Here is a 26,827-nt window from a genome sequence, read left to right as displayed (position 1 = left end):
AAACATCTATTTAATAATTAAATTTGCAGATAAAGATACATTAAAATCCACTAAACTTACAAATCCATTTTTTTAACATAGAAAATAAACTTTTAAAGTCACTGGAGTAAATTTGGATGGAATATTTCTAAAAGTGTGATTTGGAGAATCACTGTAGTTAGAAATTATAAAACATTTTTGTATATAGTAAATAATATTGCAAGAATAAACAAAAAAAATTGTAGAGCAGAAAAACTTTGCCTGAGTATTCTATAAGATCATTGAAACCATGTTTTCATAAGTAAGATTCCAAATCACACTTTTCAATATTAATTTGCAAGAAAACTAAAATAAATTATTTTATACGTACTTACTCCTATTTTATATTTTATACTCCAAATGCACTATAATTATACAAATACGTAAAATAATATTTATCTTTTTTGTTATAGCTATTCTATATGGAATACAAAACTAATATTTGAAAATAAATAACCCTCTATTTTTATAAAATTGACAATAGACAGTCTTTTTATTACAAAAATCTTACATTAGACTGGGGTAGAAGCCTTTGAAAATAATGAAAAGATAAAAAAAATCGCAGTCGGATGAAACCCATTAGAAAAGGAGGGGAATATGATAAAAATGTAAGGAAAAATAAATTACGGTCAATCCGAGTTCGGGAAGCGGGAGGGGGGAGCTTTAAAGAGAAAAAAATGGTTTCTCTCGATTTCCGACAAAACTACAAGTCCTATAGAAAAAAGTTCAATGGCAAAGTTGTAGGTAATTAAAAGTTCTACAACTTTTGTATTCACAATTTTTTCACATAACCTAAAAATTTTGGTGAAAAATTCAAAAAACCAAGTTTTTGGTCTTTTATTTCTATCTACTTCAAAATTTATTTTTTTTCTACGAAATTTGGTGGAAACTTACTTTATTATGTCCCAAATACACTGTAATTTATTTGATTGAAAATATTTATTTTTTCGCCTTATTTTGAATTAATACCAAAAAAACAACCTAATTTTCAATCGAAAAGTCACCCGTCAAAATATCAGCTTTTTTCAAAAACTTGGGGTGCCTTTTATTCATTGAAATCTCTACTTTTATATGGTGTAAAAAAAATAAACACCACCATAGTAAATGTTCTCAGGAAATGCATACAAACAGTCTGAAAATTAGCTTTTACTAAATCAGGCACACTTCTTGAACTCTATATCTTCTCTTGTATCGGCTTTTCGGTAATATTTCAAAAGAAAAATAATTATCTGTTCTAAGTTTAATATTTTACAGCATATTCAAAAGCAAAATGATGTCGATAAAAACATTTCAGGTAGTTCGAGAAGTGTGCCTGATTTAGTAAAAGCTCATTTTCACACTGTTTGTATGCATTTCCTGAGAACATTTACTATGGTGGTGTTTATTTTTTTTACACCATATGAAAGTAGAGATTTCAATGAATAAAAGGCACCCCAAGTTTTTGAAAAAAGCTGATTTTTTGACGGGTGACTTTTCGATTGAAAATTAGGTTGTTTTTTTGGTATTAATTCAAAATAAGGCGAAAAAATAAATATTTTCAATCAAATAAATTACAGTGTATTTGGGACATAATAAAGTAAGTTTCCACCAAATTTCGTAGAAAAAAAATAAATTTTGAAGTAGATAGAAATAAAAGACCAAAAACTTGGTTTTTTGAATTTTTCACCAAAATTTTTAGGTTATGTGAAAAAATTGTGAATACAAAAGTTGTAGAACTTTTAATTACCTACAACTTTGCCATTGAACTTTTTTCTATAGGACTTGTAGTTTTGTCGGAAATCGAGAGAAACCATTTTTTTCTCTTTAAAGCTCCCCCCTCCCGCTTCCCGAACTCGGATTGACCGTAATTTATTTTTCCTTACATTTTTATCATATTCCCCTCCTTTTCTAATGGGTTTCATCCGACTGCGATTTTTTTTTGTTTCAAAAATTATCTACTCTAGTCTACATAACTTGCAGTGATTTAGCTTTTAATATTTCTAATTCTAATTAAACATATAAAAATATCTTAGAAACTAAACATGTAGGTATTAGAATTTAAGTGACTTAAAATATTTCCTAACTCTATTAAACACAATACATATACAGGTTGTCCCACTATCGGTATACTAAGGTCAAAGGAGGCTATAGTTTTGCATACGCTGAGTACCTACGTAAAAAATACTTATAAAATACCAGACGCATTTTTTTTCAAATAGATGAATTCTTAAAACTCTATGTGTACACCCCAACAAGCAACCTGCCCAACTTTGTCACCCGCATGTCAAGTATCGTTTAAGATTATGTTTTCATAGACAAAATGCTCACATTAGCGAAGCGGTATATGCCGGCTGCGCGAAGCTAGAGACGACATGGACTTTAAGGAAAAATATTGCAAAAAAATTTTGACGTGATTTTGTTGTTTAACTATTTTTTACGTGATTAGTGTATGTAAAGCTACATGTCCCTTCGTGTTTAATATACCGATAGTGGGACACCCTGTATATTTAGTTTATCGTGACAAACAATTGACACAAATTCTAGTACATATTACATTACGTAAAATTTCCGTATTATGTTATGAATTATCATTATTTTTAGATACTAAAAAAATATCAGTCATTCTTTATAATTCTATATATATTAAATTGACATAGATAGTGAAGACTAGGTTTAAAAAAAGATCATTGCAATATTCAAAGTAAAGCCGGCTACTCACGTACCTGCAGCAGGGGCAATATTGAAATTGCACCCTTAATTGTGATGTGTATAGGCAAGCACTATACTCATCACAATTAAAGAGCCTACTACTGTTCTCTAAATTGCAAGCAGGGGCAATTTAGAGAACAGTAGATTCAGTACTAGTTGTTCCAATATTGCCCCTGCTACAGGTACCTGAGTAGCCGGCTTGATGCAGTAATATTTGGTATAAAGCAGAAATCGTATATAGTAGAGATAATATAAATACCACCACTTAGTTTTAATCTATAGCTGTGAAATTGTAAGATAGTAAGTACATGTTAATAGAATATTAATAATTTTGTTGTGATTCAGATCTAATGATAAAACATATCTATCTTTAGATCTAAATACCTATAAAATCTAGTAGATATTATTCTTTTATAGTAGCGAGTGTTACGCATTTAGAAATTAGAATTTGAACAGATTTCAAACGTGATTTTTTGTTATAAATATTTGAAAGTGATTGACTCAATATCATCGCCTTGGTTTGTTGATATGTTGCTAGAACTAAAAACTAGAAAATTTACATCAAGAACTCGTTCTAAGTAACTTTCTGAATGAATATATATATTTTGTAAATTCAAAATTGAAACCTTGAAAGGGCGAAAAGCGGTGTGCGGTTTATAAATTGCGCATTTTGGTAATTTTTTGTTTGAGATACTTATTTTCAAGTAAATCTGATACTTCAAAATATAACAGCGTTCAAAGTAAATAGCTAGTAAATTATATAAGTCTCATGACTACATTTTATCGAAACCTCTTGAGTTATGAGTAATTATTCGCGTTTAAAACCTTTAGAATATCATTAATTTCTTAATAATTTATGTCAATATTATATTAATATTTTAGGTTATTTTTATAACAATAATTAATCCCATATCTTTTATTCCGATTAAAAAACAAAGATACGCATATCTTGGTGGTAAGTTAATTAATAAGTTTAGGAGGTATCTTTGTGATAACATTATACTGCGATTAGACTAAAGATTATCTAAGTGGTGATATAAGAATTAAATAACTATATATAAATAAGTCATGGGGCATGACCAATACAAAAATAGAATACATTATAATGCTGTAGATTCAATATCTTTAATAATTATTAAATTATATACCAAAAATAAACTTCTTGTGAACGGGATTTTTATAGCTGTTCCTTAAAATACAGCATAGCTCCATGCATCTCAAAATAATAAAAAAAATCGTTTCGAATTTAACTGCAATAATTGACATACGAATTGAATACAATAAATATAGTTTATTTATAGTAATTATAAGTGCAATAATGTGAATAAATTGACATTTGGTTTAGTCTTAAAATATATCAAGATAAGGAAACGTACTACACAATATATTATAATTTTATATAATATCTTTTTAACTGTTGTATAATCAAATTTATTAACTTACGTTACTGAACTAAATTTTTGTTGTTATTGTTAATTTGCCAATATTAATAAGTACACCATCGAGTATGATCTACCTTATTAAATAATAATTAATTTTACATAAACAGCAAGAATAGAAAAAAAATTGGTTCGTTTTGAATAAAATATACAGGGTGTCCCACTGTTGGTATTCTAAGCTCAAAGGGGGTTATAGTTTTGCATACGCTGAGTTCGTAAAAAATACTAATAAAACTCCAGACGCATTTCTTTTCAATATTCTTAAAACTTTATGTGTACACCCATAACAAGCAACCCGACCAACTATGCCACCAGCACGTGAGCTATCGTTTAAAATTATGTTTTCATAGACAAAATGCTCACATTAGCGAAGCGGTATATGCCGGCTGTGCGAAGCTAGAGAAGAGAACATGGATTTTCAGGAAAAATTTATCAAACAATTTTTGACGTTATTTTGTTGTTTTAGTGTTTTTTTTCGTGATCAGTGTATGCAAAACTACAAGTTCCTTCGCGCTTAGTATACCAATAGTGGGACACCCTGTATATGTAATATATAATAACTAGTACATATCTGCTTATGTTTTATGTGGGATTATGAGATTCTGTTTAATTTTGAAATGTTTTCAATCAGTCTTATGATTCCGACGTATTCGAATACTCCAGATTAAAGCTTTTGTTTTGGAACATTTGCTCTTTTTTTCATATGCATTATATATCTTTATTATATGAACTATCATTTTATTTTAATTTTAATGTTTGACGAAATGAGATGTTGCTATTTCATTCAAGAAATCATATGGATACTGTAACCAAAAATCTAGTAAAAATATATACTGAGAATAACATTTACTGGCCTATTTTTTCCTTTTACCAGTTATTATATAAGCCAATAAGTTATATATGGAAAAAATGCCTTTGCAAATATATTTTATACATTAACATACTGGTATGTTTTCAACCAAACGTTCTTCGTCTAGCAAGAAGTATCCCTTATAAACATAACAAAAAATAATACATCTCTCAATAAAGGAAAAAAAAAACAAATTAAAAATGCCGCATAATATCTGACAAAGAAAAAAAATAAATATTATTCAAGACTCGGCGCAAGGAACAGTGGATTCGGAGCTGCACTTAGATTGGTCGATTGGAATGACCTTTTAATACTAACGTGAGGATATTGACGACGCCATTCGAGTACCTGAAAACATATTTAATTTAAAACATAATAATAATCTATAATCTATACTAATATTATAAAGCTGAAGAGTTTGTTTGTTTGTTTGTTTGAACGCGCTAATCTCAAGAACTACTCCGATTTGAAAAATTATTTCGGTGTTGGATAGCCCATTTATCGAGGAAGGCTATAAGGCTATATATCATCACGCTAAGACCAACACAAGCGTTGCCATGTGGGTGAAACCGCGGAGCGCAGCTAGTTAAAGATAATACAGGAAACACTTTAATACGTCTCAATGATAAATATAATTTAGCACACCATGTATTTAGAACGCGCAGACGGCGCGAATTTCAGAAACATAGATATTTGCAGTTTTATAGATACAAAAAAACAAACACTCATAAAACGCGATACGAACGTGCGTACACACCGCTCACGTGCGTTTCAAATACGCCGTGTGCCAGGAGCCTTATTGTTTTGATTACCGACCCTATAAACGGTAATAAAATAGTAAAAATGTGGTGATAAACTTGGTGAATCTTTATTCTAGAGTAATCGATGAAATTCAAAAGCATAAATTCAAATAAAAAAATTCGAATGAATGTAAGAATATAAAGAAAAAAAATTCGAATGAATGTAAGAATATAAAGAAGTGAGGCACTCGGGGGCTGCCGCGGTAAACCTATTGCATAGCATGCCTTCAAGCCACACCTCCGTGCCCGTCGGAGTGGGGAGCGTGAGGTTTTTTCGTTACGGAATTTCTGGATTCGGTCCCCGCGCTCAAGGCCCGCGATAGAAGCTATGCAATAGCTTAAAATAATCCTTAAATAATCATCGTAAATTTAAATTACTGATAATCAAAAATTTAGGTCCCTTACCTGAGCTTCTTGAATCTGATCACAGAAGCTGACATCGAGAAGCCGCAGCTCTCTGCACTCAGCCAATATACTGCAACGAGAAAAAATTAAATTATAAATTTGTACAAATATTTAATTTACACTAGCGAACACTGAATGAGATATTTAACAACTCTTTTTTTCCATCACTGTACGAAAGATCACCGTGAAATAGTAGCATCGTGTTTCTTAGGGAAGCCGGAGTATACTTTTCCTTACCCATCCCAGTCCTTTTCTTTATTACTAAACCTTACATTATTTTGAAAATCGGTAATCCAGTTGTAGAGGCGTAAGGTCTGAAACGAGCTTACTTTCTTGCGTGACATATTATGCCGCGCGACCTGGTCGCCGAATGCACGGGGGCACTTACGCCTCTACAAATGTTAAATTTATTAAAGAGCCAATTATATCCATTGAGATATACATAATATGGAGACGACCCCGCCTACACCACTTATGTTCCGCTAATTTAATGGTTTTAAAGTGAAACACATCAAATATGCCTTCGTGTGTGTTACGATATTGCACAAATACTTAATACAAATAATACGGAAAAGTGCAAAGGCATAACTTTCATCGGTAAGTACCTAACTAGATAATAATTTTTAAATCTTAGAGCAGAAAAATGGCGCACAGATTTTGTTCGTGGTGTCACCTCCATACGTAGTAATATTATGTCAATGATTATATCACACACTCACTCAGCACATATATCGGGCGACACAGCCCGCACGCCGAGCAGGTCGAGCTGCGCCAGCTTGGCGGCGCGCGGCAGCAGCACTCGCAGGTCGCGGTCGCACACACCGCGTAGAGCGCCTAGAAACAGCTTCCGTAGTTCCCCGCCAGATAGCGCCGCTAGCCATTCACCGGAACCGCCCGCTTGCAGACTGCGAAGGTAAGTTAGAATTAAAAAAACGGTTAGAACATTGAAGTATTATTACTAGAGAGGGCACCTCGAACAAAATCTGTGCGACAAGCGCGGCGGCGCGGGCCGGCTAGTGAGTCATACACTTTGTAGATATTCTGCCCTTTATTACTTATCAATTAAAACCAATCAATGTAACAAAAAAATGAGTTTGAGACGATTGACTCTAACTCGTGTTATAAATAGAGTAGTAGCGATGCCCTCTCTAGTACGTAGTACATGTACACTATGGGTAGAACAGCTTTTCGTTGTAGTTTTAATCTATAAAATCACGCTATAAAACCATCAGCTGGTTATATTGCACTGCGTCGTTTCACGACTGAACTTTAGCCGCTGAGACGAAACGCGCGGGACTTGCTGATTGCGATGCCGCAACGGCAGCGCTCAGTTGCGTGTGCGTTAATAGGGAAGATACACGTAAGCTCAACAGATTTTTATGTATTTTTGCATTCAGTTTATGCGGAGTAAATGAGTAAAATTGAAAAAATTTACTTGCATTACTAAATATATTTTCGTTGCGTCGACGCAATGCGCCATGTACCCTGGCTCTTACTGTGGCCACGACGCTTTGTGATCTATTTATCACCCTAAAAATAACTAAAATAAACAAAAAAAAAGACGGGTTGCACTCCGGGAGTGCCGGCAGAAGTGAAAACTTGATTATTAACGTTCAGCATGTTTGATATTTTGGAATGGCATCCGTCTTACGCATGGAATATAAGGGCTAAAAAAAATCCGTCTTACCCTTTTTCGATCAGGCCACGTGTCCTGACGCGAGTTTAAGATTTTATACCCAACGCCGCCAAAGAAGTTTTCACTTCAAAAATCCATTTACATACCACCATCCAACATCCAACTCCTGCAATTTCCTACAGTTGCCCAACGCTCGTATGCCCACCGCAGTCAACGAATACGACTTCCAGAAGTCCACGGACATTAGGTCTGGACAGTTCGTGCCCAGCGCTATAGCCACTTCGTCCATACCGGATATCATTTTGCACGATCCTGATCAAGAAATGACAAAAAAATGTAAAAAAAAGTTTTTGACATAAATGTGCAATTAAAAAAACTTAAGTATTTTTTTCAATACGTATATGACATGATAAAATCGGTGGTGGGAAGGAAAAATTGCGTCATTGTTATAAGTGTTAGCAGCTCATTAATTATACATATAAAAAGAAAACATTTAGATAATATTATGATAATAATATATTCAATAAAAGACCCACTTTTTGTATGTCTAGACAAAAAGTACTTAAATTATTTAATATAGATCTATATGATAAGATAAAAATACTCTAAATGAATTGAATAAAGAAGATATAATACTGAGTAATTTAAATATAATTTATGAAAAAAATCTCAAAATCTTCACAATGTATCATTGCGCCAACAAAAACATTTAATGTCATTTCTCAGCAATTCTCATTCAAAACAATAATTATTCATTGTATAAGAAACATTTACACAAACAAAACGAACTGTTATTAATTCTTATAAAAACACAATATATCGTACAGTTATAGTTGAAAAAATCTACAATCAGACAGAACACATCATAGCACACAAAAAAAGACATTATTTTTAGCCAGCTATACATTTGTTAACATACACATCATAATTTACTACTTCAATACAAATTTCACAAATAGATAATAAAATATAAGTAAGTATCATTATTTCTATGGATATACTGTATTCTTAAAACAAAAAATCTTACCAACATTAAGATGTTGAAGTCCAGGATTCGATTTAATGATAGCAACTGCAGCAGTTGTTGTTATATGAGTCCTATAAAGGTCGAGCCTTTTCAATTTCGTCAAAGCAGAGAGACACGCCCAGTCGGAACAAGCCAGGACCGAACGGAGGCATAATTCTGAAAAGTAAGTAATTCATTATCCTTTACCTTGGGCAGCCTGGAAGAGATCGCTGATAAGCGAAAAGGTTACCTTATGTGCTATGCATGTTTTCCATTCCTTTTAATACATATTATGTATTTTAATTTGTAATGGTACATTAAATTAATAAATAAATAAGTAAAGTAGTAATTTAGAATCGTTAAATTTATTAATAAACTAGAAATTTTGTTAGTTATCTGATATGATTATTAATACAATTAACGATGCTGAATTAGTCAAAGAATTAAAAAAGAACAGACCTACGTATTTTTTCTAACCTCACGTATAGTTGAGATATTATTCAAACTTAATAATTTCGAATACATAATACATATTCGGAAAACGATCATGATTTCGAAGAATTTTTGTGTGTATGTTGAATTATTGAGTGTATTTAAATACAATAAAATTTTCAAAATCATTGATAGATACGTCAAAACTCTTTCAAAACAAATGAATTATACATCAAATATGAATTGCGCAGACACATCGCAAATATGGGATTTTTCCAGAATAAATCAAAAATAATGTATTCACTGCAACAAGCACTCAATGAAAGAAACTAATAGTTTTTTATTTTTTTTTTTTTTCAGAATAAATCTTACTGACGTTTAGAATTGTCTATTATTGTAGATTCAAAATAGATTTTTCTATAAAGACAAATGATAATTTCTGATTTGTCTTTATAGAAAGTTGAGTCTTCAAAAACTCTAGCATTCTAATTAAAAAATATATATGTATATGTCACGGCTAAAGGTAGGTGAGAACATAAACTTAAGATTAGCCGGCTAAACTTAGGTTTATTTTCGACGAGGTGTTAATGTTAGTTTGTTCTATCTTTAGCCGGCTAAACTTAAGTGTAACCGCAGGCCCGTGGCTAAAAATGTCGGGGTGGGTAGATTTGGTTAGCGCCGGGCCGGTGGAGGGCTTGAGGGGCCCGCACAGTGCCAGAAAACACTCGCCCTGTTCCTTACATGTATTATAGTAACCAAATCTACCCACCCCGACTCAGGGCAGAAAGCTGGTGGCTAGGTTAGGTTAGGTTAGAACTCTTAAGACCCGCACGAGCCGAGCGAGCGCAGCGAGCGTGCTGCGGCAGCAGCCGGCGAAGTGCCAGAAAACACTCGCCCTGTTCCTTACATGTATTATAGTAACCAAATCTACCCACCCCGACATTTTTAGCCACGGGCCTGCGGTTACACTTAAGTTTAGCCGGCTAAAGATAGAACAAACTAACATTAACACCTCGTCGAAAATAAACCTAAGTTTAGCCGGCTAATCTTAAGTTTATGTTCTCACCTACCTTTAGCCGTAACATATATATAACGAGGCACGTAAACAGTAAAATACCACACTTTTTGCCATAAGCATTAAATGCAATTTATCAATATTGAAAAAATTTTAAGAAATAGAAAAAATCAACACCAACGAGCGCGACTCAGGATATTTATATATTTTTTACAGTAATTTGATGATATTACAGTTTAGTCATTCTGAAATGTATAACGTATTTTTCATATCTAAAATCCCTGGAATATTAGGCTATAAACTTACTAGGTATATAACATTTTTGTCAAAAACTGATTTAACTCAAGTGACTTATGAGTGGCGTGACTAATGCGTATGAGTCGAACTCAATTTACGTTTGTATGTAAAATTATCAGATCCGCAGAAATAGGGCAAATTCCAAAATTATTCCTAAATTAGTGAAGCAAGTTGCGATGCATTATATTTTTGGCTGCAATCCAATCAAAATGATTATATTTCTATGACTCAAAGTCTATATATAGTTTTTACTGAATATATTATTAGTAACAGAGGTAAGTAAACTTCCATTTTATGGAAATACGATTTTAATTAAGTCATATTAATTTATACTATTTATTTAGGAAAGAATTGGAGTTATGACGTAACTTTAATCTTCAGTTTTATTTATATATAATAAAAAAATGAAACCCGTTTTCCTTGGTCACGGCATCACGTGTGAAAGGGTGGACAGATTTCGATAATTCTTTTTCTATTATATGTAAATACTAGATTTCCGCCCGCGGCTTCGCCCGCGTTTTCAAAGGAAAACCCGCATAGTTCCCGTTCCCGTGGGATTTCCGGGATAAAACCTATCCTATGTGTTAATCCAAGTTACCCTCTATATGTGTGCTAAATTTCATTGTAATCGGTTCGGTAGTTTTTATGTGAAAGAGTAACAAACATCCATACATCCATACATCCATAAATCCTTACAAACTTTCGCCTTTATAATAGTACTAGATTTCCGCCCGCGGCTTCGCCCGCGTTTGCAAAGGACAACCCGCATAGTTCCCGTTCCCGTGGGATTTCCGGGATAAAAACTATCCTATGTGTTAATCCAAGTTACCCTCTATATGTGTGCTAAATTTCATTGTAATCGGTTCAGTAGTTTTTACGTGAAAGAGTAACAAACATCCATACATCCATACATCCATACATCCATACATCCATACATCCTTACAAACTTTCGCCTTTATAATATTTATTAGATGTACCACGGGCGAAGCCTGGGCGGACCGCTAGTGATTTGATATAAATGCATATAGTAATTAGCTATCCTATTACTCCCATAAACAAATAAATAATAATAGGTTATGTATTTAAGATTTAGAAGAGTTAAGATCCTTATCTCTTCTTCTACTTTTTAATTATGTTACAAATTATCTCAGTCTAATCTATGTTAAATTCTAATATTAAATGAAAAAAAATCTGTACAATTGTTTGAAATAAATTTATGTAAGTAAACAAATTGCAAGAACACATATTTCTTTTAAATAAAATATTGCTAGCTATTTCTTATAAGAGAATTACCAACCTTGTAAATTAGCCGAGGTGTCAACGATGGCTCTTAGCACAGAGTTGTCAACGAATTTACAGCAATTCATACGCAGGTGTGTTAATTCGGCTCCACTGTCTTTGAGAAAACTGAAATAAATTGAAGAAACACGTAAATATATTATTTCATACAATTTTATTATTGTGCTAGTTTAAGACTAAAATAAATCATGAAATCTGTGCCCTTAAATAACCATAATTTAAAAGTTTTTGTGCAGTTTCAAATGCCTATCGTATTTTTACTTATTATTGTGGAGTATCAAATACCTATCGTATTTTTACTTATTTTCCTTATCGTATAGTATATGTGCTTCATCGTATAAAATATTAAGTCTAATCGTTATAATAAAAAAAGAATTCCCAAAATCAGTTCATAAACGTCGAAGTTATCCACGAACACTCATAAAAAACATATACGGTCGAATTGAGAAACCTCCACGTTTTTTAAATCAGTTAGTATCTTCATCGTTTTATAATAATAACAATCATTAAAATTTCCCATATTCATATAAATATTGAATAAATTAAAAAGATAAGAACAATCCTACATGAACACAACACTATGTGTCATTTCGGGTCATCGCTAATTATTATGATGCAATGTTACCGTTTTATCAAATAAAACCACAATACAATTTATTCTCAATTAAACATTTATACCAAATCATATAAATACTAACAATAAATTAAAATTTAATAACTTCGTCAGGTGCACGATCATAAAACTACGCATCAAACTGTAATATTTTCTCAAAAAATGCCCACTATAGCAATTAGAAATGATTTTCCTTCATCAACGAATAATCGAATATCCCGTTAGTGAGAACAATGCATTCACTTGACGACGTAATGCGGTTGTATCATACAAAACATACAAACACCAATAAATAGTAATTAATGACACCAATCGATAAAAACTACGCATCACACTTTCTCGACCTATCATATTACTAATAAAACAGCGAATTTTATCGCAACGTAATTTCGAAATTAGTGAATACATTTCATTTCAGTTTTGAATATATAATGTGAAATTAGTGTCTAAACTACAACTAAATAACCTATATTTTAAGTCCACATTTTCCATACATTTTGCAATAATTTCCTCCATACAACTAATCTATCTCGTAACACAAAGCACTTACTTCACAACATAATACGATTGTATCATGCAATGACTTCCGCACCACGAGAGGTCAAGTTTCTGCAGGAACTTGCATCGCTTCGCCAGCGTCATCAGGACCTTATAACAATAACATAATTATCGTTTGCCAAGTGTTGTTTCATTGTAAATGTAATTGACGGACAATTACAATAAATTGTATGGTGAAAGACTCGAATTGTACTTATAATATTATCCACATTCCACAGTCGTTGTCTTTTTATTCTATACTACCTGTGCCCTAGTTTTACCTGCATTGCTCCGCTCTTATTGGTCTTAGCGTGATGAAATATAGCCTATATCCTTCCTTGATAAATGGGCTATCTAACAATGAAAGAATCTTTCAAATCGGACCCGTAGTTCCTGAGAGCAACGCGTTACACAAAACAAATAAACACACTCTTCAGCTTTATTATATTATAGTTCGTATAGATGGCAAAAAATACAAACAAAGCAAAATCAAAGCAACATCGTTAGTACGTCAACTAGTAAAAAATCACACATGTGACTTGAAACGTTCTACGGTTTACTAAAACGTGACACCAATAAATTTTCATGAATCACAATAACACACTCAATCTATCGATCATTTTGAATTATTTTAAGCAAACGGAAAAAATATTAGATTTTTTTCTCTAGTCTAGCGTAGTTTCATTGTCACATGAATAAAACATGGACATGTATAAAATATAAGAATACAAACCTGTGACCTGACGCAGTGCCAATAAGGCCTGAGGTCTATACTGCGATAGAGAATAGCATCTGATGCCAATCTACGGAAGTGTCTGTTGACCTGAGCGCAGCGGCATAGCGACTGCATATCCAAATACTTCATCACGGAGAGAATCGTTTCGTCCTAAAACAAATTAATAATAGGTATGACGATGGGCCGAGCTCTCAAAGGTTCGGTTAAGGGACAGATAGTCTTATATTTTAATTTCTAGTAGTAATAAAATGTTATACATAACTAGCTTTCCGCCCGCGGCTTCGCCCACGTAGTAGATGCTACATCGCGCTAAAACAATACCCTATTTCAACTTCCAGCCTCCCTATCTCCAAACAAAAAAGCAAAGCAAACCATAATAAATATTTATTGATGAGCAAAGTTTAATTGTTGTTTTCAAATAGGGAAATTTTGTTAATCGTAATCGATTTTTGGTCATAAGTGTACACGCACCACGTATTGAAAAAACGTAACAACTACCCACGCTATCATTAGCATAAACTCAGGTTTGACCTATTTATCAGTATGTAGGTACTTAACTACAATTACTTTTAACATAAAAACTTGCATTAATATAATACAGAAAGTAAGACCCCTTACTGTGTTTGCGTCACTAAATATAATAACAGGGAATATAATACGATTAGCCGAGCAGATTAAACGGAGCTTAGGCTAATCCAACGCGGTGATACCATCTAAATTTTGAAACAAATATTATATATAGCTCACAGTGTTTTAACAAAAGGTTCTTTCAGGGCTAAAATAATAAAGCAATTTGACTTTACGAAACTGAAGAAATCGTAATCCTTTTTATATATCTTATAAGACTCTGTAAGCTATCTATCTATCCCAGACTGGGATCAATCGTGATTGATGGATTTTAAAAGTATAAAAGTTATAGCAGTTTTATGCATGTGTAAGAAATTCAATCGACTATATACGCCATTGTTATAATGGAAAGCACGTGCATCGTCAATGACACGCATGCTAATAAACAGTTTTATACAAACCTTCATACACAAACGACTGAGTCAAACGCCTAGGTCAGGTTACTTATAATCTTACACTCATAGCTGCTTTTACATATTTTGTTAAAAATAATACAGTAAAATCAAATGTGCGTGAGTGAGGTACATTTTGGATATTTACTTTTGATGCTTGATAAAAAGCTTTCTTATTCATTGATTATTCTTTGGCTTTGAAGTCAGGAAGTAGCAAGTTCCCTTTTGCGAAATAGCTAACTCTGTAACTTTTGAAAACAGCTAACAGTAAAGTAGCACTGTGTTATATATAACGAAAAACAAAGTGCATTTCTCCTAACAATATTGATTTTTGCAGTAACGGTAAATATTTTGAAGATAAAACCCACATAGACAGGCACATATCAACCAATTCGAAATAATTTACCCAATGAGTAGATTAATCCATACTAATATTATAAATGCGAAAGTAACTCTGTCTGTCTGTCTGTTACTCAATCACGCCTAAACTACTAAACCAATTTGCATGAAATTTTGTATGGAGATATTTTGATACCCGAGAAAGGACATAGGCTACCTTTTATTGCGAAATATGTACCACGGGCGAAGCCGGGGCGGACCTGTAGTAAGTCATAAATCTTATTCACAATACCACTAACTCCCCTTCACCTTCAAACAGAATTAGAGTAAAGCACGCAATGTAAGCACAATAATTTCTTTAATACGTATTCGAAGACGAAATTATATTTTCTGTTCGTTCCAATTTTCTATCAATATTTTAGTAGTTCGTTCGTTCCAATGTTCTATTAATATATTATTAGTTCTATATAGGATAATAGGACATGTGTACATATTATATCCTTACTAATAGGACAGGGACAATATTTTATAAGAGAGGTAAAGTGTTAAATTTTAGTCCAGAATCTAGATTATAAATAGGCTACTTAGTACTTTTTGTTTAGGTAGCACGCGAGACAAACCGGAATCAAATTATGGTACCTAGCACTTTTACGTTAAAAACATCGTAGTCCTATTATTTATTGTTACCTTTATTCAAAATGCTTCAGTCGGTAAGCAATGAAACGGAACATTGAAATCATTTGTAAAATATTCAATTAAGATTCAAGGGCATGAATACAACAAATCGAAAATCACGTGTTTTATAAATTCTATAAATTATATATTAGGTGGGTGAATAGTCGTGGATTTTTTTTCAGGATTTTTGATAAATCTGTGTATTCGGAGTATAATTATGATGATATCGTTTAATTTATGGCATTATAATGCCATAAATTATGCTCGTTAATTATGTATTTAGCTGATTATCTTGATTACTTTATAAGACTTAAAATTTAGCACACTTGCCTGATATGAACAAGCTAAGATTATAGAATACTAGCTGCTCCGCGCGGTTTCACCCCCGTGGTTTCACTCCTGTTGGTCGTAGCGTGACGATAATATATAGCCTATAACCTTCCTCGATAAATGGGCTATCTAACACCGAAAGAATTTTTCAAATCGGACCAGTAGCGAGAGACCTACCACCAGCCAGCCAGACCAGCTTCCCGAGATTAGCGCGTTCAAAAAAACAAACAAACAAACAAACTCTTCAGCTTTATAATATTAGTATAAGTAGATAAAAGGAATTACGTACTAAAAAATATTATTTGGGAATAATCGGAATAATTTAATTATTCCTGACCAGCAAGGTGCCTTGTTCTTTTTTTTTAATTATTAGGTATATCAAAGACTCTAATCAGCCATAGGTAATTTTACGTAGGCGCAATTTGCGTACCTAGGTACTGCGTACTTGGATTATTAGCGTAAATAATTATCACGTTTTCCATTTATTTATAGTATCAAACACGTGTTCCGTTATATAAATTCATGTTTAATATATAATTAAATTATTAAAGAATTTAACTACTTTTTACCGTATACTAATTAAAATCGCTTGCAGTGAAACAGAGATGTGCTTTACAGTTTCCAAAGCTGCCTCCTATCTATTCATTTTTTCTTCAAATATAACTTATCTAGTGAAATTATTTGCTGTACATACGAAAAATACAACATTTAATCTTGCGCAAACCATTCTCATAACGTGAGGCAAACAATTTGTATAAAAGAAAACTTAAAAGTTGAAATAATTTTTTAAGCAACCAAATGGATAAAATATTTTCCACCCTCGAATAAAGGAACCCATTAAAGTTTAAGGAAAAACATTTTCTTTGCAAAACAATTGCAAAACATATTATTTGTATTTTGTATTGCATAAGGCGACTCGTGAAAGTAAACGCAAACAAATCACGTGTTTTAGCTTAAGTACATCGCGTGATTTATTTACTGTATTTATAAATATCGGTAAATGACGTAATAAACCGTATTTCCGCAATTCAACAATATAACATACTAATTAATAAATCATTTAATGAAACAAATTGATCTCATTTTAAAAATTACATGGAGTATTTTTTTACGTTTTTTATGCAGATATCTCAAATTTGAAAACGAAAGACTGTTTTTTTTGCCGGTAATATCGCCCAATATAACTAGCAAATAGCTTCTGTATATAAATTATTATAATATCTAATTAGTTTTGCCACATATCGAAAAATAAAAATATTATAAATAGAGATAATATTATAAAGAAAAAATTAAATGCATGGTTAAGCATAATAATTCATGAAATTAAAAATAACGGTATCACTTTGTCAAAACTAATTTTTTCAAAAAAAAATTTTTTCAAAAGATTCTACTAAAGTCATACAAAATCAAAATGATATAGTAATTATATAAAATCTTACCGGCAGTTGTTGAAAGTCTCCTAAGGGTGGTCCGGAGTCTATAAGTTTTTCACTATTTGAAATTAAAGTTGGTGGCAGTACATTTTCATGAAGATTTGATGCTAATACTTTATTCAGGAGCATGCCTAAAATATAATACTTATTGTTATAACACAAAAATGTAAAAAAAATATTTTAACAAAATTTGTTCAATCTCTATAATTGTTATATGAATGATGAAAATCTACAGAAAAAAAATTAGATTTGTTTCAATTTTATTCAAATATTTAAAATATAAAATACATACCTTTTTCTGGCTGAGTCTTCTTATAAAATAGAGTTGAGTATGCAAAATTATTTTTAATTTTCGTTACACTGGGTGGCTCTCTGCCTCTTAATAATATAGCATCAAGCTCTGTGTAGTAGGGGAGCAATCTGTGATTGAATTCTAGCCGTAAGATTCTACAAGAAAAAACATTATTGACATTTTATTGTTTAATAAAAAAAAATTAAATGCTAATGCCTTTTTCATGTTTAATAAATGCAGCATTAATTCATTCATATTATGTAAAAAAATATGAACATTCTTTATATATTGTAGGTATAATCAATTTAACAACCTTATTATTATTAAGATATAATAAATTTATTTATGACCTACCTAGTAGGATAATTAATCTGCCGTATTGGTGGACTAAATATCCTTGGAGTGTCACCTGCATACTCTGGCTCCCCTTCCCATAGTAATATCCATGATGTGGGTCCATAAGCCCAAATTCTTACTAAAGCACCTGGATTGTATGTCTCAAAAACAGCTACTTCAAGGGGATACACAGATCTTTCAAATGACACTTCTGTTGAAAATAGAATACAGAGTAGTTATAAACATTTTTTTTTTATTCTTTTTTTTTTATAAAATTGTACAAACCTACGTAATCCTGGCTGGGAATACTATTCGTATTTTGCGGCATATAATCCTCTTGTACTGAGGGTGCCTCTTCCCACCATGTTCCATAAGTTCTCTGTACAATTGAAAATATTATTTTGTTTATATTTAAAACTGAATGTGTCATTATATTACAATCTTATTACATAAACAAATTTTCTTTGTTTTCACCGATATGTGTTTATTAAAATATGCTCACGTAATTACTTGTTATTTATAAATATTTATATTACCATTACAAATGCTTGGGGATAGTCCCCATAATCGGGAAAGTTGGAAGGTGGTCCGCGAAGATTGAATGCAGTATAGGAAACACTGATTTCGCTCCCGTACTGTGAACTAAAATCTTCAACATTTTGCACAAACTGCTCTATTATTTGAGAATCATTTTCATCATCCACATAATTATCGTCTTTGAACCACAATAATGACGATATAATATCCGAAGCACTTTGCATTACTCCCTTTTAAAAATATATTATACGTGAATGGAAAGATACAACCGCTAACATCGAGTTTTCAAGCGTATGAATCCAAGCAAAACATATACCTACCTACGAAAACTGAAAAGTGAAAACAGAAAATTGAATCTGTCATCTGTCAGTTTAGGACAAGTAAATAAATAGTTGTCAAAAATGACACATTTTTCATACTGGCAGCGTTAAAAACAAAAACCAGAAGAAAAGCTCTAATACACAGCCTCACAGCACAGACGAGGGATTTTTGTCCAAACTGTATTGAGTAAACGCAAACAAGGGATTAAAAGTACCGCGTACAAAAAGTCACCCAACCGCGGACAATGGACATGCAAGGAGCGATCGATATTCATAATCTTCTTAATTAATTTTCTTGACACGAAGTCTAATCATTGCAACATAAAGAAGTTCGCGATTTAGGTATACCAATTTACTCAGAAGTAATTGAGTTAAATCAAGTTAAATAATAACTTCTGAGTAAATATTTTCATTCCCGCCAAATTATAATCCGTGGAATAAATGCGATCCATAATCCATGCGATACTGCCGCGTCTTTCCAAACTATACATAGCCAGAACGCAACCATAGGAAACTGCTCGTGTATATTATATTGTAATGCTGTTTTTAAGTCTGTGATAACAATATATACACGCATTTTGCGTACTAACTATATAACGTATACTTTGTAACGCAGATGCTTGTGTCTTCGTTCCAAACTATACACGATCAGTACGCAAATATACTACACCACTTACACTTGAACGAAATAATAAATATACAGGTAATCATAGATTTGTACAGCTATATCTATCTACTTTTATTCTCCTTGATTATTATTCATTCAGTAAAATATGGAATAAAAATATTATTATGTAAGCTTAGGCAAATAAATAGGTAACAGATAAGGGGTAACAGATAATGTGGGTTAGGTTAGGTTCGGTTTTTAACCCGTTACGCGTCCGGCGCACAGCCGGCACCGATCCCGATAGTGTCAAGGGAGTTCACGAAATCTAGCTTTTTTATGACTACCGAGTTTGAAAATTTTATTTACCTTATTGTTCTATAATTATATGCCATGTATGATATATTTTTGGAAAGAGGAAGAAACTAGTTATAGCATAAAAATGTAATCATGACGATATATTTTTTCTATAAAATTATAAAAAATTGATTTTCTTTTGTTTTAATTTTAATTGCTTACTTAAACCCCTTACAGACGACACAATTTTTCGTCCAATTTGACTAGATCGGCAATCAAATTGGGTCGTCTAGACGGAAATATGAAATTCAAGGTCATTGGGTGGTCGGGATCGGCCGATTTGCGATTGCCTTGGGATTGCCCGATCAAATTGGGTGGTGTGGACGCTAATAATTGGCCAATTTTTACTTGTAATCTCTTCCTGATGCTAGATATTTAAGCGTTACTATTAATCTCTCCTCAGGACTAACGGCTTCTCTCATAACAGTGTCTTGTTTAGTAATGTATGGGCTTACTAGAGATAATAATTCATTAAAAGTGTCATGGTCCATCCGCATAAAATTTGTGAAATCGACACTGTCCAGTTCTCTAACAATATTTATATGACTTCGGCGATTTCTTTTAAGCAACCATTCTTTGCTCCATATCCTCTTTATTTTTCTTTCTTCTAAATTTGTAGTTACAGCCAATATCAGGCCCAATTTTTGTTTTTTACTAAGAGGCATGTTGCAAAATAAAAGTCCAGTCAGTAACAGCAACGGAGCAGAACTAAAATTGGCGATTTAAATGTGTACGTGTGGATAGACGATCAAATTGGGCCCGATTCAATCGGCAATCAAATCGGCTGATTAAATTGTGTCGTTTGGAAGGGGTTTTACATACTAACACTTACATGATAATGCTGAGTCATCAAATGATCATATTCACGTTTTCATATCACTACACGATTGCCAAATACATTCACTTATATTTTCACACATTTAACACAACGTATTTCACTATGAATAATAACAAACCTCCATTATTCACAAACAAGAAAAAAGCGCCATTTTGCGTCTTCCGCACTGAAAAGTTGAGACACTTTTTCACTGAGTATTCTTCAAATATCCCTAAAACCAATATCATAAACGTATTCTACGTAAAATTTCCAGTAATATACGTCTCAATTATCACTCATCTAATTATTCCTCTCGGCATAATTCACAATCCAAATATTCGTTGAACAAGACAAATGTCACAAACTATGGCCGATGACGCAACTCAATCAATGATTCACTTTTTTTTTTATTTTGTGGTTTTGGTCTCTATTGCCTGTCTCGGAGTCGTGTCGATTCGAATTATAAATGTTTAAGGCATAGAGAAATATTTTTTATACTGGAAACATTCACTTGTAAGAACTACAGGTGACCTTCAAAGTCATTGGCCGCGTTATGAACAGGCGTTGTACGCAGGACGCTACAGTACCATTTTGAGTTACGAGCAACCGCCTGTACGTAGGACGCGTCACGGGTTAACTACACAAAAATAGGAGCCCCGCGAAGCGGGGCTCCGTCGCCTCGCAATCGTCTTCTTCTGGACTTATTAGATTTTTTCTTTTAGCACTATTGTCAATTGTAAGTAAGTCGTGTAGTATAGTCGGGAACAAAGACGCAAGCATCCACGATACAAACTATACACGATCAGTACGCAACATTCGTGTATGCATTGTTGTAATAATAGATTTAAAAACAGCAATACAATAATATAAACGCGAGCGATGGAAAAACGCCGCGCTTACTCCGAAACATACACGATTAGTCCGTATGCGTACTGGCGCTGTATGTTTTGGAACGCTATTCTTACTTATTTCACTACAAAGTATACGCGAGTATTTGCGTACTGCTGTTGTATACCTAGATTGGAAGAACTTTGTAAAAAAGTTATTTCCAAACTATACGTGATTAGTTTCACACCGTTGCGTACTGGCCTTGTATAGTTTGGAAATACGCGGTACTGCCAACTGTTTATATTTACTTTGTACATAATTTTTTCGTAGTTATTATTCAAAAAACGTATCAAAAACACACCAATAAAACATAATTTACACAAATAAATTTAACCTTATTCGTATGATTAGAAACTGAAATTCGGTTTCTAATCATACGAATAAGGTGCGCATATACGGGCAACTAAAATTGCTCAATTCCAGTTAATACTCGTCAACTATGACGTCATAGCAACGGCAACAAGTGTCAATGTTTCGCAATACAATAATATGGAGCGATACGGCGCAACTTCATCAACTTGGCAATAAAGTATTACACGAGAAATTCAGTATTTGGTCGATATGATGATGTCGCCCACATTATTCTTGCAGCGGCGGCTTGTAGTTCTTTTTTAGTAATAATCAAAAACAAAAAATATAAAAAAAATAGTTGTATCTGGGTTCGATCGATTTTGGCATAAAAGCCACAGTTTTCAAAAAAATTACTAGAATGTCACAATCAGACTATGAATTACTTTTGAATTTAAAAGTTAGCCCATTAAATTATGAAACAGACGTCCATTAATAAGAGAGTTGCCAAGCAATTATTGGCCTCGTGTAAGCGCAATAAATTTACTTATAAGTAGACATCTTTTTTGTCAATGAATGATCGAAATCAAGAAGCATTTATAATATATAATACACTCTCCAGTGTATGTCAGTATGAACATTAACTAGCCAAATTAGGTGTGAAAGGGATAAAAAAACATACAGGCGTCATTCAACGTCATATTTTCTTGTTACAATCTGTTAATGGTCATAGTGCAATCTCCAGTGTATTAGATATAAGCTTCTTGATCGAAATCGAATTAATTGAATTTTAACTAAAATAAAATATTTGATTCTACACAAAAATGTTTTTTTTCAAAAATTGTGACTTTAGTCCAATGTCAGTGTCATCTGTAAAAAACTGGCAACATTTATTGTCGCGTCGGTTGTACTTGTATCCGTCAGGCGTCAAATAAGGCCAAAATATTAATGTATTTTTTACAATTTCTTTGTAATGGAAATATTATAAATATAACAAATAAACAATAATAGGAAGACACTATGGCTGCGGGTCCTATCGCCGAAAGAAATCAAGGTAGGTAATACATGGATTTTAAAAAGTGTTTAGGTTATGAGCCTACAAACATTTAACATTATTTAAATCGAATAATAATACCTTTTCAAGATAGTTACAGGAAAATTTACAAACATTATGTACTAAGTTAACAAGTAGTTAAATAAAAGACTCCATAAGAATTCATGAATAACGTTTACCACTACTTTCCCTCCCAATACCCAATTGATGCTTTAGTTGGTGATATTTTGACTTAACATTTATCAGTAAAACATGAAATACTAGATTATACTAATTACTAACTAAAATCAAATTCAGCGCTGAATATTGAGTAAGGAACATTCTAGGGAAGTGCGCTCCATCTTAGGCCACATCTCAGCTTACCATCAGGCGAGATTGTGGCCAAGCGCTCCCCTATTGTACAATAAAAGAAAAATATATTGAGTAACATAATATTTAATGTTTACAAAGTGATTTCAAGTTATGAAGTATGCTTATCTGCAATTAACCAAATTTTGCATTGTAAAAGACAGTATTACCACTACAACTGCCTCTATAAATTCAAATTAAATAATAAAATTACACAATTATATTTTCTCTATGCTTCCAGATGCTACAATATATGTGGGAGGTCTTGACGACAGAGTTACAGAGAGCTTGCTATGGGAATTATTTGTTCAAGCTGGACCTGTGGGTATGTACATTTTTTAAATTTACATTTTTAAAGAGGAATTACCTAGTTCAAGGCAGCTACTGATTTTATAATTCATAAGCAATTGTGAACGGCCTACAGATAAATTAATTACATGATAGTATTTAAACTTTTTTTCTTACTAACTAACTACTTATTATTTTCTATAGTAAAGTTATTATAAATAGTGAAATGTCTAACATTTCTTTTACAGTGAATGTTCACATGCCCAAAGATCGGGTGACACAAACTCATCAGGGTTATGGATTTGTTGAGTTTATGGGAGAAGAAGATGCAGACTATGCCATAAAAGTATGTACAAAATATATAATTTAAAACATGTACCAAATTATTATTTTTTTAATGTAATAAATAATAATATAAATAAATGTACAACATACTTCTTTATTGATTTTCATCTTAATTACTCAGTAAAAACATTTTGTATGAAGTGGACTTTCCATAACACATGTTTTTTGTTCTACTTATAATTCATGAAAAAATATTAAAATATGGAAGCAAAGATAGTATTCATATATCTATTAAAGGAGACCATTTATCTTTCAGGTAATGAATATGATAAAGTTATATGGTAAGCCAGTAAGGGTGAATAAAGCATCGGCACATCAAAAGAATCTTGACGTGGGAGCCAATGTGTTCATTGGGAACTTGGATCCTGAAGTTGACGAGAAACTATTGTATGATACATTCTCTGCGTTTGGAGTTATATTACAAACACCAAAGGTAACAGTTTTAACTTAATGGCTGTGAAAATTTAATGTGGAATTATTCTTACAATTAAAATGACAAAGCTGGTGACATAATAATAAAATGTTATTGTATAGCACATAATCAAGAAGCTTATATCTAATACACTGGAGATTGCACTATGACCATTAACTTGTAACACACCAACTTGCCAAGTTGGTGTGAAAGGGATAAAAAAACATACAGGCGTCATTCAACGTCATATTTTCTTGTTACAAGTTAATGGTCATAGTGCAATCTCCAGTGTATTAGATATAAGCTTCTTGCACATAATCATCTTGCTGTTATTTAAGTTTAATTTCTGATGCTAAACAGCTGGTTTCTAATTAGAGTATTGGATGTTAAAAATGTTTCTAACCATTCTTAAATGCTGTTCAAATACTTTCTTGAATGTCACATAAGCTTTCTCAAATCTTAATTGAATCAATTCTCAATGCGGAAACAGACCTTTTATAATTATTGAGAACAACTCCTTACAAAGGCCATTAATATGAAAAATATTTGTTGAAATAAAAATTTCACCAACAGTCATAATTTCTTGTGTTGCTAATGTTCTTGATGTTTATTGCATGCCATTTGAAGAAAATTTAATTAAATATGGTTAAATATTATTTGAAATCTTTTAGGCCGTACAAATATAGTTTAAGTTTGCTTATAGTCTTGCGACCGATTGCCGATCATGATTAAAAAAAAAGAAACTGAAATCATCTAAAAAAATTAACTTTTCAGGTTATGAGAGACCCAGAGACTGGTAACTCCAAAGCATTTGCTTTTATAAACTTCGCGTCATTCGAAGCGTCTGACGCGGCGATAGAAGCTATGAACAACCAGTATCTATGTAACAGGCCGATTTCTGTATCATATGCGTTTAAGAAGGATGTTAAGGGTGAAAGGCACGGTTCTGCGGCTGAGAGGTTTGTGTTTTGGTTATTTATTTATTCTTACAGACATATTATACATATCCACATAATTTATTAGATCTATTAGTATTCATAATATTTTATAGGAGGATGTGTTGTTAGTATAATTGTCGAATATTGCTTTTATTTTCAATCATTCATAATAATTTATGTTTAATTACTGAGAAACGGATAGATATTGCCCCGGCAATATTAAATTTGTTGATTATTTGCGTTGATTACCATTGGATTGTAAATATTACAAAATCAAATATTGAACATGAAAGAAAGAAAAGATTATAATACATTTTAATACCACAAATAGTTTTACCAAGTGTAGAACATAGATAATTTTAGTTTTACTTAAGTAAATACTTTGAAACCATAATGTTTTCTTCCAGATTACTCGCAGCGCAAAACCCGCTATCCCACGCGGACAGACCGCATCAGCTCTTCGCGGATGCACCACCTACCATCCTTGGACCAATGATGATGGCTCCACCACCCCCTCCAACACCAACCCCCATGCCACCTCCAGGCCCACCTATGTCTGCGAGACCACCTCCCCCCCTACCAATGTCAGCGCCACCACCTCCACCCACGTCCATGCCCCCACCAGGACCACCTCCACCCCCCGGGCCACCTCCTCCCCCTCCCCCGTTCCACCACTTCCCTCCCCCTCCCTTCGGACCCCCCGGGTTCGGGCCGCCTCCCCCACCGGGTGCAAGACCCCCTCCCCCATGGAGACCACCGCCACCACAGTTCAGACCGCAGTTCCCGCCGCGTGGACCGCCGCCGTTTGGACATCCGCCGTTCCCACATCACCCCCCGGAACCAAATTATAATTATTAAGAGCTATTAAATATATTTTTAGTAATAATGTGTGTTTTATTTCAATAGTAAATACTTGCTTTGTCAGTATTATATTATTACTTATTAGTTATTAGCGTGGCGAATGTAATGAATTATTTATTATAGTATGATTATGTTTGTGAATAATATTTTTAAATTTGTTGTATTTCAAAACGAAGGCAATAATTTAACATGACATCAACATTAACTATTATTATTAAAGCGAAAAACAATCAAATATTATATTGTGTTGAAGACCGTTCATACAGTCGTACTCAAGTAGATTATTCACTGCAAATTTAATGAAATAAACATATTGTATAAAGTTATTTAGTAGACAGCTGAAGTTGTGTAACTTTTCTTGAAATATTATTATTTTACAAACATACATTTTCCAATATGTTTGGAGGATCAGCACGACATTTTTTTTCAAATCTTAGTTCGAACTCGTAGTTCCCTATGTTAGCGCATTCAACCAAACAAAAATATAATTTAGTATAGAAGTAACTATAGATCACTATATGTGATGGAAACTATAACCGAAGCCGATGCGTGGTTATGAATATGAACTTAGATCA

At 32.7% G+C, this 26,827-nt stretch overlaps 2 protein-coding genes across 2 annotated transcripts; one reads left to right on the top strand and one right to left on the bottom strand.

Annotated features, from left to right (window-relative positions):
- Positions 1 to 5,117: 5,117 nt before the first annotated feature.
- On the bottom strand, positions 5,118 to 19,042 carry Fbxl4 (F box and leucine-rich-repeat gene 4). Its single transcript, XM_090108502.1, has 13 exons — positions 18,732 to 19,042; positions 18,481 to 18,574; positions 18,214 to 18,406; positions 17,860 to 18,014; positions 17,574 to 17,698; positions 13,769 to 13,921; positions 13,049 to 13,146; positions 11,884 to 11,993; positions 8,864 to 9,019; positions 7,983 to 8,148; positions 6,920 to 7,105; positions 6,201 to 6,270; positions 5,118 to 5,343 (listed from the first exon to the last, which is right to left on the bottom strand). The coding sequence occupies exons 1-13, from the start codon at positions 18,954 to 18,956 to the stop codon at positions 5,233 to 5,235; spliced, it is 1,842 nt and encodes a 613-aa protein (XP_089964628.1). The 5' UTR covers positions 18,957 to 19,042; the 3' UTR covers positions 5,118 to 5,232.
- Positions 19,043 to 22,931: 3,889 nt separating this feature from the next.
- Positions 22,932 to 26,277, top strand: Spx (Spliceosomal protein on the X). Its single transcript, XM_090108713.1, has 6 exons — positions 22,932 to 23,060; positions 23,650 to 23,733; positions 23,945 to 24,042; positions 24,298 to 24,474; positions 25,228 to 25,412; positions 25,799 to 26,277. The coding sequence occupies exons 1-6, from the start codon at positions 23,027 to 23,029 to the stop codon at positions 26,247 to 26,249; spliced, it is 1,029 nt and encodes a 342-aa protein (XP_089964839.1). The 5' UTR covers positions 22,932 to 23,026; the 3' UTR covers positions 26,250 to 26,277.
- The last annotated feature ends 550 nt before the right edge of the window (positions 26,278 to 26,827 follow it).

Source organism: Colias eurytheme, chromosome 13, assembly GCF_061535395.1.
Source record: "Colias eurytheme isolate Ceu_HAF_F1 chromosome 13, ilColEury1 Martin Lab GWU primary, whole genome shotgun sequence".
Lineage (NCBI taxonomy): Eukaryota > Metazoa > Arthropoda > Insecta > Lepidoptera > Pieridae > Colias > Colias eurytheme.
The sequence above is the reverse complement of the archived record's forward strand: the minus strand, read 5'-3'. Positions and strand labels throughout refer to the sequence as shown.